Consider the following 17,787-nt stretch of genomic DNA (forward strand, 5'->3'; position numbering starts at 1 on the left):
GAGCCATTATGTCAAATGTGTAGACATCTGCTTTTATCATTAAAGGAAATGTCTATCCGGCCGTACAGGGATTTACTGTGAGTTTTGCTGCCCGTGTACACTGCCCAGTTGGTTGTGTTTCTCTATTCTGCTGTGTTTCCAATAGAAGGAATGTATATATTCTATTCTGTATTTTCACATACTTTCTATTTACATACCTTTTAATTATAAACCTTATAATTTCAGCTTATCAACTCTGCAGGAGAACAGTTTGAAATGGATGGATGGATTTTGTTTTTCAAGCCTAGAAATTGTTACAATCAGTGTCCATGCAAAATGCCTATTGTGAAGCTTGTAAAGACACACTAAAGCATTAATCTTATGTAAACTGCAGAATATTTTTTCAACGTTCAATCTCATATACTATATTCTTTTCAGTTTACGGGTCAATTCAGAGGTGCATAGTGTTCACTGGAGGCATGACTCAAGAATGATGTTCAAGTGCTATCCGGGTATTTCAAGGACCCACAGACTTCAATGAGTGCATTGATCAAGATCAAAAACTATCATATAAAAAGACACATAAACAATAAAAGGGTAAATTTTCTATTTGGGAAAAACGGTCATAACTTGCATGAGAAATATGGACTAAGTAAGGGCATATGGACATGTACTTTGAGCTTTGCCGATACATATGGCAACGTGGCATATGAATGCTGTCCATCTCTGTAGCACATACCATTTTTGGTGAATACAAGACAATAACAAACGTATATAAACAGTTCTCAAGTATGAAATAATGGGAGCCAAACCATGTCATAATGAGCCAAAAATCAAACATAGTAACCACTGTGGGGCAGTTTGAGGTCCTCCATTTATGAAAGATCAGTTCCCATCAGTAGTGATACAACTGTCAATTTAGCCATCCATGCCGTGATATTGGCTTCCATCACTGTGCACAGTCCATGGAGAACCTGCAGGGATGCCCCGTAACAAACAGCAGTCATTAACCTAAACTGTCTCTGCACATGGAAGCTGTTTCAGTAGGTGACAGGGCTAGCAGGTCACTCCAAATGGAGTATGTGGTGTTTACACACAGTCCAGTCTTCTAATATACGTCACCCTACATTTACCCTAATGTAAGGCAACAGAAAGCCGATGCCCCAAAATACCCAAGCAGATGTGTCAGTGTAGAGGAATTTCAAGCAGCTACTGGCAGAATTCTGAATGCAGCTTTGGAAGTGAATGCAGGAAAGGACAAAGTAAAAAGGAATGTTTTTCATTTTCTATATTTAGGCCCGAAAATTAAAACCGTCTGAAACAAATAAAGTAAAATTAAAACATGTGGACAGTCATTAACAAAGCGTTAGCCAAAATATTTTACTGATTATTTTATGACAGTAGAAATGTGACTGTCATAAAGTCACATCCGACATATGTCGGATGTGACTTTAGGCCAATACTGGATTATCACTAAATTTAAGCCCATGGTAAACACAATGCTATACGTCCATTCATCAGAATTGAATCTTATTAGTAAAAGCATAGAAATAGATATATTCTTAGTTTATCTCCTTTCATGTTTAAAAAGGCCAAAAGTTCTGATGTCCGAGAAAGAAGTCGTCTATATATCTCTGCCTGGTCGTACATAGACCATAAGGGCCATTGAAGTTATGCTTGGATAAAGCCAATGTAACACTAAGTGTAAATGTTATTCACAGGTGGAAAGAGCACAGATGACTTCAAACCACAAGGCCTCCTCTTTTCACTATGATGGACTGGGGTCTCTTTTCATCCATTAACGCGTCTTATCTGTTAGTTACCCCAAACAAAACTGCATAAATGTTAGCAAAAAGGGAAGAGTACATCCACCTTTATTATAGGTCCTGATCAATATGTAATTAATGACTTGTTAGCCTAAGCCCCATCATTAGCAAGTGTGGGGTTAGTAAATATTTTAAAGGGTAATGAGAATGTGTGGAAAAGAAAGATAGCAGACTACTAATGAGAGCAGCATATATTTTAAGCAAACCATGCAAGTGGTTAAAGATGGAGAGATGTAAATATAGAATATCCATTGAGGTCAGTTTCTGAATATGACTTAGCTCTGTGGTTTCCCTAAGCCGAGGTCACAACTTAAAGATACAATGTCATCTTCTAGCTTGCTACACAAACTTTTGTGATCCTTGTGCGTGCATGTATGTTGGTATGTGTGCGTGTGTATGTGCGTATGCACATTTTGTATGGATGCATATGCTTGTGTGTTTTTGTGTGTATGTGTATTTGTGTACTCACGTGTGCGCATGAATGGGCGTATGTGTGCGCATGCGCGTGTGTATATGTGCACGCGTGAGTGCTGTCATTATCTATCTGTATCTAGCCACCTATCTAGATATCTAACTAAATATCTATGTATCTATTCTATCTATCTCACATCTATCTTTTTTCTTTAACTTGCCAAACTTGACTTGAGTAATTACCAGATCATCTAGTAAATTACTGACATAAGGAGCCATATAATACCCACGTCAGTAATTTATAGCTGCAGACATGCCCCTACTCATTCTGCTACCTTCTGTGTCATGTTGCTATTAATCTCCTACCAAGATGTCAACTAGAAACTTTGAGCTTTCAGATATATAGATATTTTGGGTGCAAAACCGGCATACTTAAATATAATATTATGGTTAAAAGAGGGGTCTCTGCTAACAGTAGTGTATTACTTATTTTTCTTAATAACACATATCCGTATGTTACCATACATTGTGATAGAATACTTTTGCAGCACCTAAAACAAATTTGCTTTAATACATTTTAAAAATTAACAACATAGGCTGCTGCCATAATCCTGTCGGATGATCTTGAGGTTTAATGGCTAATAATTGAGCCAGATAGTGCATACAGCAAGGTTTTATTAAATGCAGCAGGGACAAGGCCTTCATTTTAAACCGCACACTCTGCAGATTCTTTCTGGTCATGTCAATTTGCACACCACCCAAATAAACCATGAGTAATAAACCACACATATACCAGTTGTTATTCAGCATAATTCCTTCAGATGCAGATATTTTTCCATTACTGAAATCAAGGCAATAAATCACATAGGCAACATATCACATTGCAAGTCGTGAATGTTGATCTCCAACCATATGACAAAATGCAATGGTGATAGTTTAAGAGAGATGGACAAGATCAGCACACAAGAAAACTATCATATACATTACCAGCTAGAAAGCCCTTATCTAGCATGGGATACACACACTTTTTGGTACATAAAACCACCTCCATTTGTTTTCATTAGGAAATTCACTTTGATATTCAGATGGCAGCTGATTTTTCGGCCACAGATTTAAAACCACTTCTGTAAATTAGGGGCCTTTTAGTAGCAGTTTGGGCACTAAATCTATACCAGGTAGCCAGTCGCTCCCATCGAATAGAGCTAATCTGTGGTTGAATCCCCAGCACTGAAAATATTTAGCAAAAATCAGATGGCCTAACTCTACCACTGATTACACCAGCACATTATTACAATGGTTAGATGACAATTAACCATTGCGATTTGTCCTGATGAAGAGGTATGATCATCTCGAAACGCGTTGAAAAGTGTGACCGTATCTGTACCGCATCTGGTCTCCCATTGTATATTGGCTTATTAGCAGCACAGTTTTACATCTATTTTCATCTCCAAGTTTGCTTACTAGATGAAAATTAAGACCTACAGTACATTTACTCTTAAAGATTATCACGAATGAGTTCATTCATCAGAAGTGATCTTTCATTCACCACAAAAAAAGTATGGTTCTCGGCAGCACATTGTACTGTGTAAACAGAATTTGTGCTGCTGAAAACTATGGTAGCCTAAGCACATGGAACGATGTATTACAGACCGCTCAGTGCGCATCGTTTACAGTAGCTGGCTTTTGTAAACAGGCTGTTAAATGACCACCGACTGATCAAGGATACTTTTCAGTGCTGCTGATCCGTCCATGTAAACAGACCATTATAGGCTGATTAATACAGTATATAGGCATAGCACAGTTATCACAATCAGGTGTAAGATAATGGATTATGTTATTTGCCATTATGTCCTAATGATTAAATTAGTTAACAGTCACAATCTTCTGCACATCTATGTATGTGTATATATATATATATATGTATATATATATATATACATACCGTACATACATATATATAAATAAATAAATACATATAAATACATAGAGAGAAATAGAGAGTAAATGTATATATATATATATATATATATATATATATACTTATATTTTTTTATGTATTGAGATATCTATGCATTATTATTTTTATTTTTTGTCGGATTACACAAGCGGCGATATAATTAGTACAAGTTTACCCTGAAGATAGAATGGAATGTTTACTCACTTTCAATGAATCAAAGCAGGCGATTACTCGTCCATTTTCAACTTGGCAGCTTTTTGATGGGTGTGCAAATTTACATTCTGTGTCTGGTCGTGAGCATGTCCCTCTCTGGAACTCCCGACACACTTCCAATGTTAGCCACTTTGTGTCCCGTATCGGTGCCACGCTAACAGCCATACTTAAAACTTACAGGTAGTTAAAAATAAAAACTTTAAAAAAAAAAAAAAAAGACTTCTCAGACGTAAAGAAATAAAGCCAAACTCCAGTCGTCGTCCTTTTTTTCCGTGTGGCTTTTAAATGGTAAATCTGTGCTGTGTGTATCTGCATACAGCTGTCTCACTCTAGCTCTTCACCAACAAGCTTATAAATAATAGAAGGGATCTGATCTGTAATGTGAAAATCATTCGGTGCCGAGTATAAGTGCGGAGGCCTGGAACTTCTCTGTGCTCTCAGTTACCCATTTGGAGCTCCGGTATTCAGCCCAAAATGCAAGCGTCAAAACGTGGCAGCACAAATTTTCCAAACTGCTCTCAGTAAAGTTTTCTCCGCACAGCTGAACTGGCAATTGTGTTGGGTTCTGCGGTGGTGTAATTGATATTGATTAGCTTGGCATATATAGACGCAGCACTGTAGGATAATAATAGAGGTTTCCTCTCTCTCTCTCTCTCTCTATCCCCTGTGTCTGTCTGTCCTCGATTTCGTCTTACAGAAGCAGATACCTTGTATTCTTTTTTAGTTACTATAGACCAATGTATAAGACTAAGGATTTCGATGGATAAGAGACAGAATTAAGGGGCGGTCTAGATGAGAAGGGTGGCTGGGCTCTCGTTGCAGTGTAGCTGGCAGCAAGCAAGGCAAAAAAGCAGAAACTGCTCTATAAGCGGGTCCAAGCAGCAGAGACGTCAGGAAAGGCACTTCTTAGTACCAACCTGTAGAAAAAACAAACACGTTAGCATTTTAGACGAGCAGCACTTTACTTTCTCCTGCACTCTTTCACCCCCTATCCCATGTGGCTGCAGCGTGGAATCTAAGCTCGCCTGTTTCCCCCCATGCAAAATACTTACAGAGTAGCATATTGCAGCCAGCCATCGTAGATTTATTAAAAAAAGGGGCAGTTTCCCTTGTGAAGCAATGCATGATAGGAAGATAACCAATCACAGATAATGTTGCAGCAATATTCCGGGCAGAAAGCCAATAATGTGGGCTGTCTTATGAAAGGTCGCGCCTGTCAGAAGCTCATTACTATGCAATAAGCAGAGAAAATATCCCTCGGATGTAAAGAACGCGTTTACATGGAGGGGTCGCTCCTGCCCGACGTGCAGCATGCAGTTAATACGCAGAACTGGGTTATTTTCTAATAAAACAATTCCCCCCTTTTTACAAAACAGAAAAGGAGGGGGGCGGGGGGGGGGGGGGGAGAGAAGCTGAAGCGCTTGGAAAATCACTAGATGGAAAAGCAAAGGATTGCAGATGAGTTCCAGGCTGAGGGCTGAGTGGTGTCTCCTGCGCAGCCGGCCCTGCCTTGTGTGCTGCCTGCACTCACTCTGCTACATCTCCTCACACACCAGTACAGAAGGAGAGGAGGGGGTGTAGAAATGGCACATTCTCCCCACCTATCACAGTCACTTCCTTCTACACTCTGCACACTCCTGCCTGTGCTCACAGCCCTGCGCTAGCCTGGACTGTAGCTGTGCTGTTCCCCAAGCTGACAAGGAGACCAACAAAAGCTCTCTATACCGCCACACTAAAAAGAAAAAAAACGCCATACCATGAGAAGTAGAAAGACAACTATCTAGGAGAGCCCCTCTTCTCCTCCGGGGATCGCCGCTGCTAAATCGTATAAATAGTTTATTTGCTTCCAGACATACAATAAACTGTAGCGTGCTGTTCCCCTGCCAAAAAGTAGCTGGGTAAGCCTCCGACATGCCGATGCTGGCCCCTTCATATGCACACCATCATCACAACACCTCTGGGCTCGTGGGTTCAAAATGGCGTCTTACTTTTAGCATTTTCTTCTATCGCTTCATGACAAAATGGTGAGATCTTGCCAGAAGTACTGTACGACCACGTGGTGGCATCCGCCCTGACTTCACCAAACTTTTTTTTTTGTTTCAATTTGATGAGACAGAGTAGACGACCGAGGAGAAGAGGAAGTAAGACTTTGCCTCAAGTATAACCATCGCTGTAAGATTTGTTTCATAAATCAATAGTACATGTGAAAAAAGGCAACTTCATAATATATATTATCAGAGAAATCTGCTTCCTTCTCTGCCAGAATTGATCGGTCATTATTAAAATTCTCAATTCTGAGGTAAAATCTGTATTCAGCGAGGACAGACTTTCCCATATCTGTCACCATCAGCTTAGTGGTTGCATACAGAACAGTTCTTTAACATCATAGCACCCCCACAGGAAAAAAGAAGCATTACATGGTGATCACTGAAATCATGGGGCAATCTATATACTGCACAGATATGGCAGGTCCTCCACAGTGAGAGACCCTCTAAGTAGCCTCATAAAAGTCCTAAATACTCTATTAATTCGATTATAGGATAACTCTACTATCATTTTTGGAAAGATTTCCATCCTCTACTCCATAGTCACAACTGGCAAATGACTCATTTTGTTAAACAGAATTTATTAATTACAGGTAAGAAAATAGTTAACTTTGCATGTGTAGAAAACATCAGAGCATTCATTGACACTTTGTGTTGCCATTCCAGACCCCATTACTAATCCTAGATTTTACTGTCTTAGGCTATGTGCACACGTTCAGGTTTTTTTGCGCTTTTTTCACAATAAAAACACGATAAAAACGCTATAAAAATGCATACATATGCATCCTATCATTTAGAATGCATTCTGCAATTTTTGTGCACATGATGCATTTTTTTCACGGAAAAAAAAACGCATCGCGGTAAAAAAAGCAGCATGTTCATTAATTTTGCGGATTTTTCACGTTTTTCCCGCTATTTAATGCATTGGGAAAAAAACGTGAAAAAAACGCACAAAAACGCGCAAAAAAAACATGTCAAAAACGCATAGAAAAGGCAAAAAAAACGCGAAAAAAGCACATGCGGATTTCTGGCAGAAATGTCCGTTTTTTTGTCAGGAAATTTCTGCAAGAAATCCTGAACGTGTGCACATACCCTTATTGTACACACTGTAGGCTTAGCTTATGGATTGATTCACTTACCCCGCCATCTTTTTTGTGGTATCAGAGATCGGCTAAGTGCCCCATAAGTGCGTGCTGGAAGAATAACGCAAACTCCTTGTATAAGATTTACTCTGATGCACACGACTTGGGTTGTAATGGGTGTCCTGAAAACTGATCTGTGTCATTACCTTTCTAAGTACTGTTTGTGCAAAATCGCACTGTTCTGAAAGAACGCAGAGCACCACGCAGTCAAAAAAAGGGGCCTCTGCAGCGTTCAGGACCACAACTGTGTAGCACCATTGATACCATGCAATTAGTTATTCACTAAGCTGTGGCAGTCCCATCTGACCCGCTGTATGCAAAAGCCAGGGATTTTAGTTAATGACACCCAGATGTGTAAAATACAGCCATTCTATTTTTATATCTTTCAGTAGACCATGTCTTGACAGAGGTCTGGCATATGATTATTGTACGCTGGGTATGGAGGATAAATGTCATACAGGTGTCAAACTGAAATAAACACTGTGGCGAGGGTCATTGTGAGTTGTCCCTAGGCACTCGAAGGTGCATTTATACCACATGATTATGGAGAAACAAACTATTTCTAGGATTCATGCTATTTAAATAGGCTGCTGATCACCCAACGACAGAGCAAAAGGATTGCTTCCTTTTTTATATCATCTTTAAGCTTGCTTAAAGGGAACCTGTCAGCAGGATTGTGCACAGTAACCTACAGACAGTGTCAGGTCGGCGTCATCATACTGATTAAAATGATACCTTGGTAGATGAAATCCGTCTGGTGCTTGTTCTTTAATCTTTATTTTCGGTTTTTAGTTAATGATATGCTCGTGCCCTAAGGTGGGTCTGGAGGGGGGTCTGCTGACACAGTGCAGGTAACACGGCCGGCACCTGCCTGCAGGTTTTTTTTTTCTTCAGTATGTACAGATATTCATTATGCAAACTAGGGGGCAGGTCAGTGAGGGATCAGTGACCTGTCAGCAGTCTGCATTATGAATACCTAAAGCAGAGTACCACATAAAGACCCCCCTCCAGGCCTTCCCGCGTCAGGGGTATATCATTAACTACAAACTGAAAATAAAGATTTTCATTAACCCAGGTATCATTGTAATCAGTGTGATGACGCCAACCTGACACTGTCTGCAGGTTACTGGGCACAATCCTGCTGACAGGTTCCCATTAAAGATCATTGTTCTCAGTAGCACATCATCCTCCTCTCGGCAGCACATCATCCTCCTCTCGGCAGCACATAGTAAACAGAACAATGTGCCACAGAGAACAATGATGGCCCTTGTGTACACGACAATCTATTGATGATTTTTCTGTACACATCGTAAGCACTGTGGTTATGTTTAATCAGGCTACTAAATTCCTGTATACAGAATTAGGCCTGGGCTTCTATAAAGACTTACCGTAAGTCTGGGCTACTCTGACTTTTTGTCACACTACTGATTGATTTTACCGGACAGCTACAGTCCATCCAATTGCATACAATCTAATGTATTGATTTGGACAACAACTGTAATTAATTTGTTAAAATCAGCAGTAGTCCCACAAAAAGTCACAATATAGCCCAGACCTTATAGAAATATTAAATTACAGAGACCAAAGGTTTTTTCCATCCTTCCTATCAGAAGAGATGCATCGCTATGAATGGCGGGTCCACCCCTTCTCCCAATCATCACTTAAGTACGGTGTTGTGTAAAAGCTATTGCAACGAAGGGTTAAAGGACTACAGACCAACACTGGTCCTGGAACATATCCAGTAAGGCAAACTGTACATTGATAATACGGTACATATTAATTTTTGACAATTTTAGGTAGCACTGCTTCAAGCAAATCCCTAGTGATCAATACTTGCTCATGAAGAACACAATTTTAAAACAATACGGTCAACTGCAATGACACACTCAAAAAAGTTCCATCCTCACTATTGCAGCACACTAACAGAAAAAATATAGTTTTTATAAAAAAGACGGACTCTTAATTCTTATGCTGTGTGACAAATTAAAACTACAACATAAAAACTATAACATAGCAGCAAGAAGAAAACCGACTTTTGGCAACAAATTAAAATTTGTCATTAATATTTCATTAACAAAATATGTATTGCATTTTGTCATCGTACTCGGTAATTACTTATAATTATGAATATAAATAGCATATGCTTGTAGAACAATAGAACTGTACATTGCAAAATCATATTTATGAGATGGGCAATTGGTGTTCATTGTTGGATATTAGTGTCTGACACATTGGATTTTGATATGAATTTGAATTAAGGTGTCATTAATCATGTGTAATATCTGATCTATTATGTCTCATGTTTTGCAATAACTGTATCACGCCTTTCGCTCCAGTTATCTATATTTATTCCAGTACACCATTTATCAATATGAATTATTAATCAATTTTAGAACAAATCATGCCAGACATGTCACTCAAAGCCAGTAACACCAAGCTATGACTTGCCTACTTTGGACATATCATACGAAGACAGCAATCACTGGAGAAGGACATCATGGTCGGAAGAACAGAACAAACAAGGCGAAGAGGAAGACCAGCAACCTGATGGCTTGCTACAAAAAAGATAACGGTGGAGAAAACCCTGGTGGACCTATCTAAGTTTGCCCCCATTTTCCTACATATTGTTCATCTATCAAGTCGTAATGGCTCGAGAGAAAAAAAAAAACCAATTATCTACACTCCCTTACTCCCTATTTGGGCACTTGGACATTGACAGGTATATTTAATATACAAATTAATTGTGTAAATGGAGGATAGGTAAGCAGCTACCAGACACTGAAGCCTCTCGTTTTGGGGGAGACAATAGAATTAGACAGGAAAAATCTAACCATCCTCCTGACTTGTGTTTCCACTGATAAAAGTTTTCAGACAAGGGTCGCGCAGACCACAAAGACTCTACATTGTGATGTCTCATATCTGTGGGCTGCTTGATATTGGAATCATACCAATACTGTACAGAACTTGTGAGGTAGGTATATATTTATAGGATCGGGGGATATGCGGCTTACAGATGTATACTTTCTTCATATACTGTATCTCTAAACTGAACATTTGGTCAACTGTATGGTAGAAGATGTTAAACAACCATCAGGAAAAAAATGTATACTGTTGCATTTTTGCTGCGTCCAAAATCAATGAAAAAAAGGACGCATGTGGCGCAAAATGCAGCGTTGTGCATGCGTTTTGCCGCGTTTTTGTTTGCGTTGTGCGCTGCGGCGCCGACGCTGCGGCGCACAACGCAAATGTGAACGTAGCCTTAATGAGCAAGAGAAAAGAAAAAAATCCAGCTCCAGGAGTAAAATCATCAGAAATTTTATTCAAACATCTTTAAAAATTGGAAAGCTACTTACAAAAAATATGGATCACAAAATAAGGATGGAAACAACCATCAAATCGCTGGACGCGTTTCGAGCGCTAGAAGCACTCTTAGACTTCAGCAAAAGATGTTTGAATAAAATTTCTGATGATTTTACTCCTGGAGCTGGATTTTTTTCTTTTCTCTTGCTCATACTGTGATGGATGACATGGATTGACGATGATGGCCGGCCTATCACTTGGTGTTTTCCAAAGTCCAGTCCTCAAGGCCCCATAGTATTGCACAAGTAACAGAACCTGTGGCAATTTTCTGATGCCTTGATAATAATTCCACCACTTAATACTAAGAAAATCATGAAAAACATGACATGTCGGGGGGCCGTGAGTACTGGGATTTAGGAAACAAGTATACCTGTCATTTCAGGTGACTTGAGAATAACTTGTCGTGTGGGTACATAAATGTTTTGGGACATTTTATGACTTGCATCCTGCTTATTTTTAGTGGTTTTCCTCTCTGCAAGCTTTAGTAGCTATAGCAGCTTCTTTTTTATGTTTCTTCCTCCATAAACTTTTATAGGCAGCTGCACTAATAAGATATATTACAAACTTACTTATCTTCACTTGTGCTGTTGATTTAGCAAAACAAAAATGAAAGTTTATTTTTTTTTTATGTGAAATACATTACTTACTAAATTTACACAGTCCATGCAGTCTTTTATCTGCTATTCTAATGCATTCACAAGTAGTCACTACTTCATCACATCTCAAAATGACAGATCACAGTCTAACTCAAAACTGTATGAAGAAGAGAGCATCATCAAGAAAAAGTGGAACAATTTAAACAATTTAAAGTAATAATGTGTATGTAAGTATATATATATATACATAGAGATTGGGGAGAATATTTCGGATCACAGTGTAGCGCTATTTTGTTGGTAGCTGCAATGTGATACTATCATGTGAATAGTGTAACTGAGGACCATTGGTAGGGACGAGTCTAGATTTCCTGCTAAATGGGGCAGAAATTGAAACGACGCCCCTCACTGCAGTTCAATAATAACATGCAGTAAATAAGTATAATTCCACCACTGTTTTTTTTAGTTTTGTTTAAAGGGTTTGTCCACTACTAGGAAACCTCTTCTTAAACTAAATGTTTGGCACCGATAAAATAATGTAATCACCTCCCATGCCGGCGCCGTTCCAGTGAATTGTGCATTCGCGGTCCAGGGGCTGTGATGCGATGGAATGACACGTGATGCCCAATCAGCGCTGGCATCACTGACAAACTGAACATGAAGAAGAAGTCGGGCTAGGAGCTACAGCTCTGCGTTCCACTTCATGTTTCGTTTGTACGAAGGCAATGACAGTGACGCTCTGATTGGGCGCCGGCGTCACGTGTCACAAGATCGGATCACAACACCGGGAACAGCAAGTACCGACACCGCGGCAACAGTGCCAGCACGGGAGGAGAGCACAGGCTTTATTATTTTATCAGGGCCGAACATTTAGTCTAAGTAGTGGAGGAGTGTGTGTGTTCTCCCTGTATTTGTGTGGATTTCCGGCAGCTTTTCTATTTTCCTCCTACATTCCAGAAACATACTGATAGGGTATTTAGATTATCAGTGGGGACAGTGATGACAATATCCGTAAAGCGCTGCGGAATATGATGGTGATATATAAGTAAGCATAATAAATAAATAATACTAAGTTAAAAATAACCTGTAGTCATAATTGCCCAGGTCAGTATGATTACAGAAATACCAAACTTGTAAAGATTTTTTTAACGTTCAAATAAAAAATTCTGAAGTTTAACCTTTTATAGGACCGGGCAATTTTTAATTTTTTGCGCTTTAGTTTTTCCTCACCTTTTATCAAGAGCCATGACATTTTTATTTTTCCAACTATATAGCTGAATTAAGTCTTGTTTTTTTTTTTGCACGATGAATTGTACTATTGAATTACACCAACTATTATACAATGTAATGTACTGCATAATAGGAAAAAAAATTCCAAGAGCAGCAAAATAACACAAAAAAAACCCGCCATTCCGCAACTTTTTTTTTTAGTTTTGTTTTCATGGCATTTATTGTGTGGTAAAAATTGCTGGCCTGGCCACATGATTCTACAGGTCTATTACACAGGGATACAAAAATTGCATTTTTTTATTGTATTCAAATTAGTAGAAAATAATTACCGTAGCTTGTGTTGACATTGTCCAAGACCTGTAACTTTTTTTTCATCGATGGAGCTGTGTGGATACGATATTTAGAATTTCTTATTACATTTTTTTGTGCAGTTGCATGGGCTGCAGTTCTGCAGTTTTGATTTTTTTTTCTCTTTGTAGCTTTTACCGATCAAGTTAATTGATTTTATATTTTGACTTTTATAGATGTGATAATACTACATATGCTTATTTTTTCTCTTTTTTTATTTATTTTAGCTTACCGTACTTTAAAGTGGGGAAAAGGGGAGTGATTACAATCTATGGGTTTTTTTTATTTTGTAAATATGTTTTTACGTTTTTTTAGTCACCTTAGGGGACAAATGCATTGCAGTATATAGCAAAAATCACAGTTTCCTTGAATGCCAGTCACAGGTTGGGTTTCACAGGAGTACTGTCAATTCAGGCCCAGTGGTCTTCAACAGACCCACGTCCTCCATGGCAACCCATTGGCACATTATATTACTGCATAGGCACTTAGAATGGCACACCCCAAAGCTGTAAATACTGATACCTTTGATTGACTGAAGTATTTAACGGGATAATAGCAATAGGTAGAAATTGGGTGATCTCACTGTTATTAGAGGCAGGTGATAGTTGAATGACACAGCCATCATCTGCTGGGAATGGTGTGGGCTCAACTCCAGAGTCCACCTCATACACCCGCTTCCGACAGGTTCATTTATGGTGTTGGACATTAAGGGGTCAATAAAATTGGTTTGTAGCACCTTTTCATGAGACCTGGGACACTTTAATTTCTCTGACAATGGCGATGTGTCAGGGCTTGTTTTTTGTGTGATGAGCTGACGTATTTATTGACACCATTTGTAGACTTCATACGATATTTTGAAAGATTTTTATTTAGTTTTATTGAGGAGGTGAGGTAACAAAACAAGATGAAATTCTGGCATTTCTGTTTTTGACATTTGCTATAGGGGTTAATTAAATTTACATTTTGATAGACCAGACTTTTACAGATGCGGTGGCACAAACTATATATATTTTTTAATTTCTTTATTTTTGATGGGTAAGAATGGGAGACTGAATCTTTTTTCCTCTATTTTTTCTTACTTTATTTTTTAGTCCCCTTAGGAGACTTGAACCACATCCTTGTCTTCATCCAGGAGTGAGAATAGGTCAGACAGACTCATTTTACTACAAGTACCAGACTGCCAGCTCTATTTCATTCCTGGAAGACCTTCATGGATACAATGATACCAACACTTCTCTCCTATGACCTATGTATGCTGTAGTTGATGTGTGTTTTAGGGTCATGCTATAGACTAATGCACACAATCAAATACAAAGGAAGCTCCCAGTGGCTGATTAAGAAAATTAAACAAAAATTTTTTTTACTACAAATAATTTTATACTCTTTTAAAAATATATGTTTCTATAATTACTGTACTAAACATTACTAAACAAATTAAGTCTTAGTCAACAAAAATAAAAATGCCAGAGCCCAAAATAAATACAACCTCCCAAAAATTATGGACCTCAGAATACCTACAGAACCCTGAATAATTAAACGCCAGACCCCTAATCTTAGGAAAATGCACCCCAAAATAAAGACCCAGACCACACTGTAAATATAAACAGAACCCCGAAAGCAGTCAGACTGTGGAATGCCCGACCTCAAACGGTAGTAATGGCAGACACTATGGTAGCTTTTACAAAAGGGCTGGATGATTTCTTGATACACATAACATTTTTGGTTATAGTTCTATTAGTGACGAAATGTACAATTGGTGGAGAAAAATTGAACTTGATGGACTGTGGTCTTTTTTCAACCTATGTAACTATGTAACTATGAAAAGGCGCCAAAATACAGACCACCTGCCCCAAATAGATTCAGACCTGGAACGATACCCCAGAAAAAATGCAGAGTACAGATACCAATATGAACACATAGCCTAAGTAAAACCAGAGAACACAGACTTCAGTTGAGACCCCATACTAAATACAGACTCCAGACCAGACACCGGAGTAAACATAGACCCCAGAGTACTGTAACCAAAGACTGCAAACCAGACACCAGGCCAAACTCCCGAAACGGACACTGACCTCAGACCAGACCCCAGTATGACAAGTCAGAGAAAAAGCTGTGTCAAATTAAAATAAAAGCTGAGACTGAGATAAAATATCACTAGATGTTATAAAGCAAATTATCGGGAAAAGAGTGGCAGATGACATTGATACTTTGGTGAAGAAATACGCTTTTTTGTTCTTCTTTAATCAACCTTTGAAGTTTTTTGCTAAATAGATTTTGGTGCACATGGGCCGGACTGTACAGGGGGTCTTCTACTGCCTGTGATTCCTCGTCTTCTCCGCCTGCCTCAGGTCTGTGAAAGACAGGACACTGCTGGCGGAGGGGCCGGGGAATCACAGACAGTATGGAGAAGAACCCAGAGTACAGTCCGGCCCCTCCACCTGCCTCCGATCTGTGAATAACAGGTCACTTCTGAGATTTCACACAAAGGGGGGAGTCCATTCACAGACCGGAAGCATGCGGAGGCTCAAGGTTATCACAGACAGGGAGGAGAAGACCCCCTGTACATTCTGGCCCCTGTGCACCGATATCTAATCAGCAGAAATTTTCAAATGATGATTAAAGAAGAACAACAAAGTTCACCAATACTAATAATTTAATCTGTGTTACAGCGCCATTACAGCCATGTTTTTACATTATATTACAAAACTGTACTGACAGGTTCTCTTTACAGCTCACATTACTTAAAGGGAATCTTTCACCCCCAAAATCGAGGGTGAGGTAAGCCCACCGGCATCAGGGGCTTATCTACAACATTCTGTAATGCTGTAGATAAGCCCCCCGATGTATCCTAAAAGATGAGAAAAAGAGGTTAGATTATACTCACCCAGGGGCGGTCCCGCTGCTGGTCCGGGTCCTCCCATCTTCACTTAGGACAGGACAGTATGGAGGCGCTCCCAAATCTCGGTCAGACATACCAGACCTAGACGCAGGAATGCCTCCATACTACCCTGTTCTAAGCGACATTGCGAACAAGACCCAGGAAGGGTCAAAATGTTTTACATATTCTGTCTCATTTCTCCCTGACCTTAAGGCTATGTGCACACGTTGCGGATTTTGCTGCGGATTTTTTCGCAGCGGATTTTGAAAATCACCAGTGCAAAACCACTGTGGTTTCACGCGGTTTCTTCTCTGGATTCCTCTGCGGATTTTCAACTGCACTTTCCTATTGGAATTTTTCGCAGCATGTGCACTGCAGATTTTGTTTTCCATAGGTTAACATTGTACTGTACACCGCATGGAAAACTGCTGCGGATCCGCAGCGTCAAATCCGCTGCGGATCCGCAGCAAAATCCGCAACGTGTGCACATACCCTAAAAGTGTCTACTTCACATCTACTAATAAAACTTCTACTGCATTTTGAAATTACAGTGTGCAGTGATTTTTCTCTACATTGATTCTCGGGATTCCACATCTCGTCTACTAGCACCTCGCACACTGTGTGCATGCTAATCCCATCAACCAACCATGAAGAAGGCACCCTAAAATTACCGAAATTAAATCGCACAAACATGCTGTACAGTGGGGCAAAAAAGTATTTAGTCAGTCAGCAATAGTGCAAGTTCCACAACTTAAAAAGATGAGAGGCGTCTGTAATTTACATCATAGGTAGTCCTCAACTATGGGAGACAAACTGAGAAAAAAAATCCAGAAAATCACATTGTCTGTTTTTTTATCATTTTATTTGCATATTATGGTGGAAAATAAGTATTTGGTCAGAAACAAACAATCAAGATTTCTGGCTCTCACAGACCTGTAACTTCTTCTTTAAGAGTCTCCTCTTTCCTCCACTCATTACCTGTAGTAATGGCACCTGTTTAAACTTGTTATCAGTATAAAAAGACACCTGTGCACACCCTCAAACAGTCTGACTCCAAACTGCACTATGGTGAAGACCAAAGAGCTGTCAAAGGACACCAGAAACAAAATTGTAGCCCTGCACCAGGCTGGGAAGACTGAATCTGCAATAGCCAACCAGCTCGGAGTGAAGAAATCAACAGTGGGAGCAATAATAAGAAAATGGAAGACATTCAAGACCACTGATAATCTCCCTCGATCTGGGGCTCCACGCAAAATCCCACCCCGTGGGGTCAGAATGATCACAAGAACGGTGAGCAAAAATCCCAGAACCACGCGAGGGGACCTAGTGAATGAACTGCAGAGAGCTGGGACCAATGTAACAAGGCCTACCATAATTAACACACTACGCCACCATGGACTCAGATCCTGCAGTGCCAGACGTGTCCCACTGCTTAAGCCAGTACATGTCCGGGCCCGTCTGAAGTTTGCTAGAGAGCATTTGGATGATCCAGAGGAGTTTTGGGAGAATGTCCTATGGTCTGATGAAACCAAACTGGAACTGTTTGGTAGAAACACAACTTGTCGTGTTTGGAGGAAAAAGAATACTGAGTTGCATCCATCAAACACCATACCTACTGTAAAGCATGGTGGTGGAAACATCATTCTTTGGGGCTGTTTCTCTGCAAAGGGGCCAGGACGACTGATCCGGGTACATGAAAGAATGAATGGGGCCATGTATCGTGAGATTTTGAGTGCAAACCTCCTTCCATCAGCAAGGGCATTGAAGATGAAACGTGGCTGGGTCTTTCAACATGACAATGATCC

The 17,787-nt window shown here is 39.6% G+C and overlaps 1 protein-coding gene across 9 annotated transcripts in view; it reads right to left on the minus strand.

Annotated features, from left to right (window-relative positions):
- Positions 1-17,787, minus strand: part of MBNL1 (muscleblind like splicing regulator 1) — a 222,324-nt gene that overhangs the window by 170,608 nt on the left and 33,929 nt on the right. For 7 of the 9 annotated variants that reach the window (XM_077290723.1, XM_077290727.1, XM_077290721.1 and 4 more), the window contains exon 2: positions 4,378-5,303. The exons of 1 other annotated variant lie outside the window; for it this stretch is intronic. In XM_077290723.1, coding sequence (XP_077146838.1) covers positions 4,378-4,551 — 174 coding nt within the window. In that variant the 5' untranslated portion in view covers positions 4,552-5,303. Of the gene's footprint in view, positions 1-4,377; positions 5,304-5,438; positions 6,011-17,787 lie in introns of those variants that run through there. One more of the 9 variants, XM_077290722.1, reaches the window with a different exon arrangement.

This window comes from Ranitomeya variabilis, chromosome 2, assembly GCF_051348905.1.
Source record: "Ranitomeya variabilis isolate aRanVar5 chromosome 2, aRanVar5.hap1, whole genome shotgun sequence".
NCBI classification, from domain to species: domain Eukaryota; kingdom Metazoa; phylum Chordata; class Amphibia; order Anura; family Dendrobatidae; genus Ranitomeya; species Ranitomeya variabilis.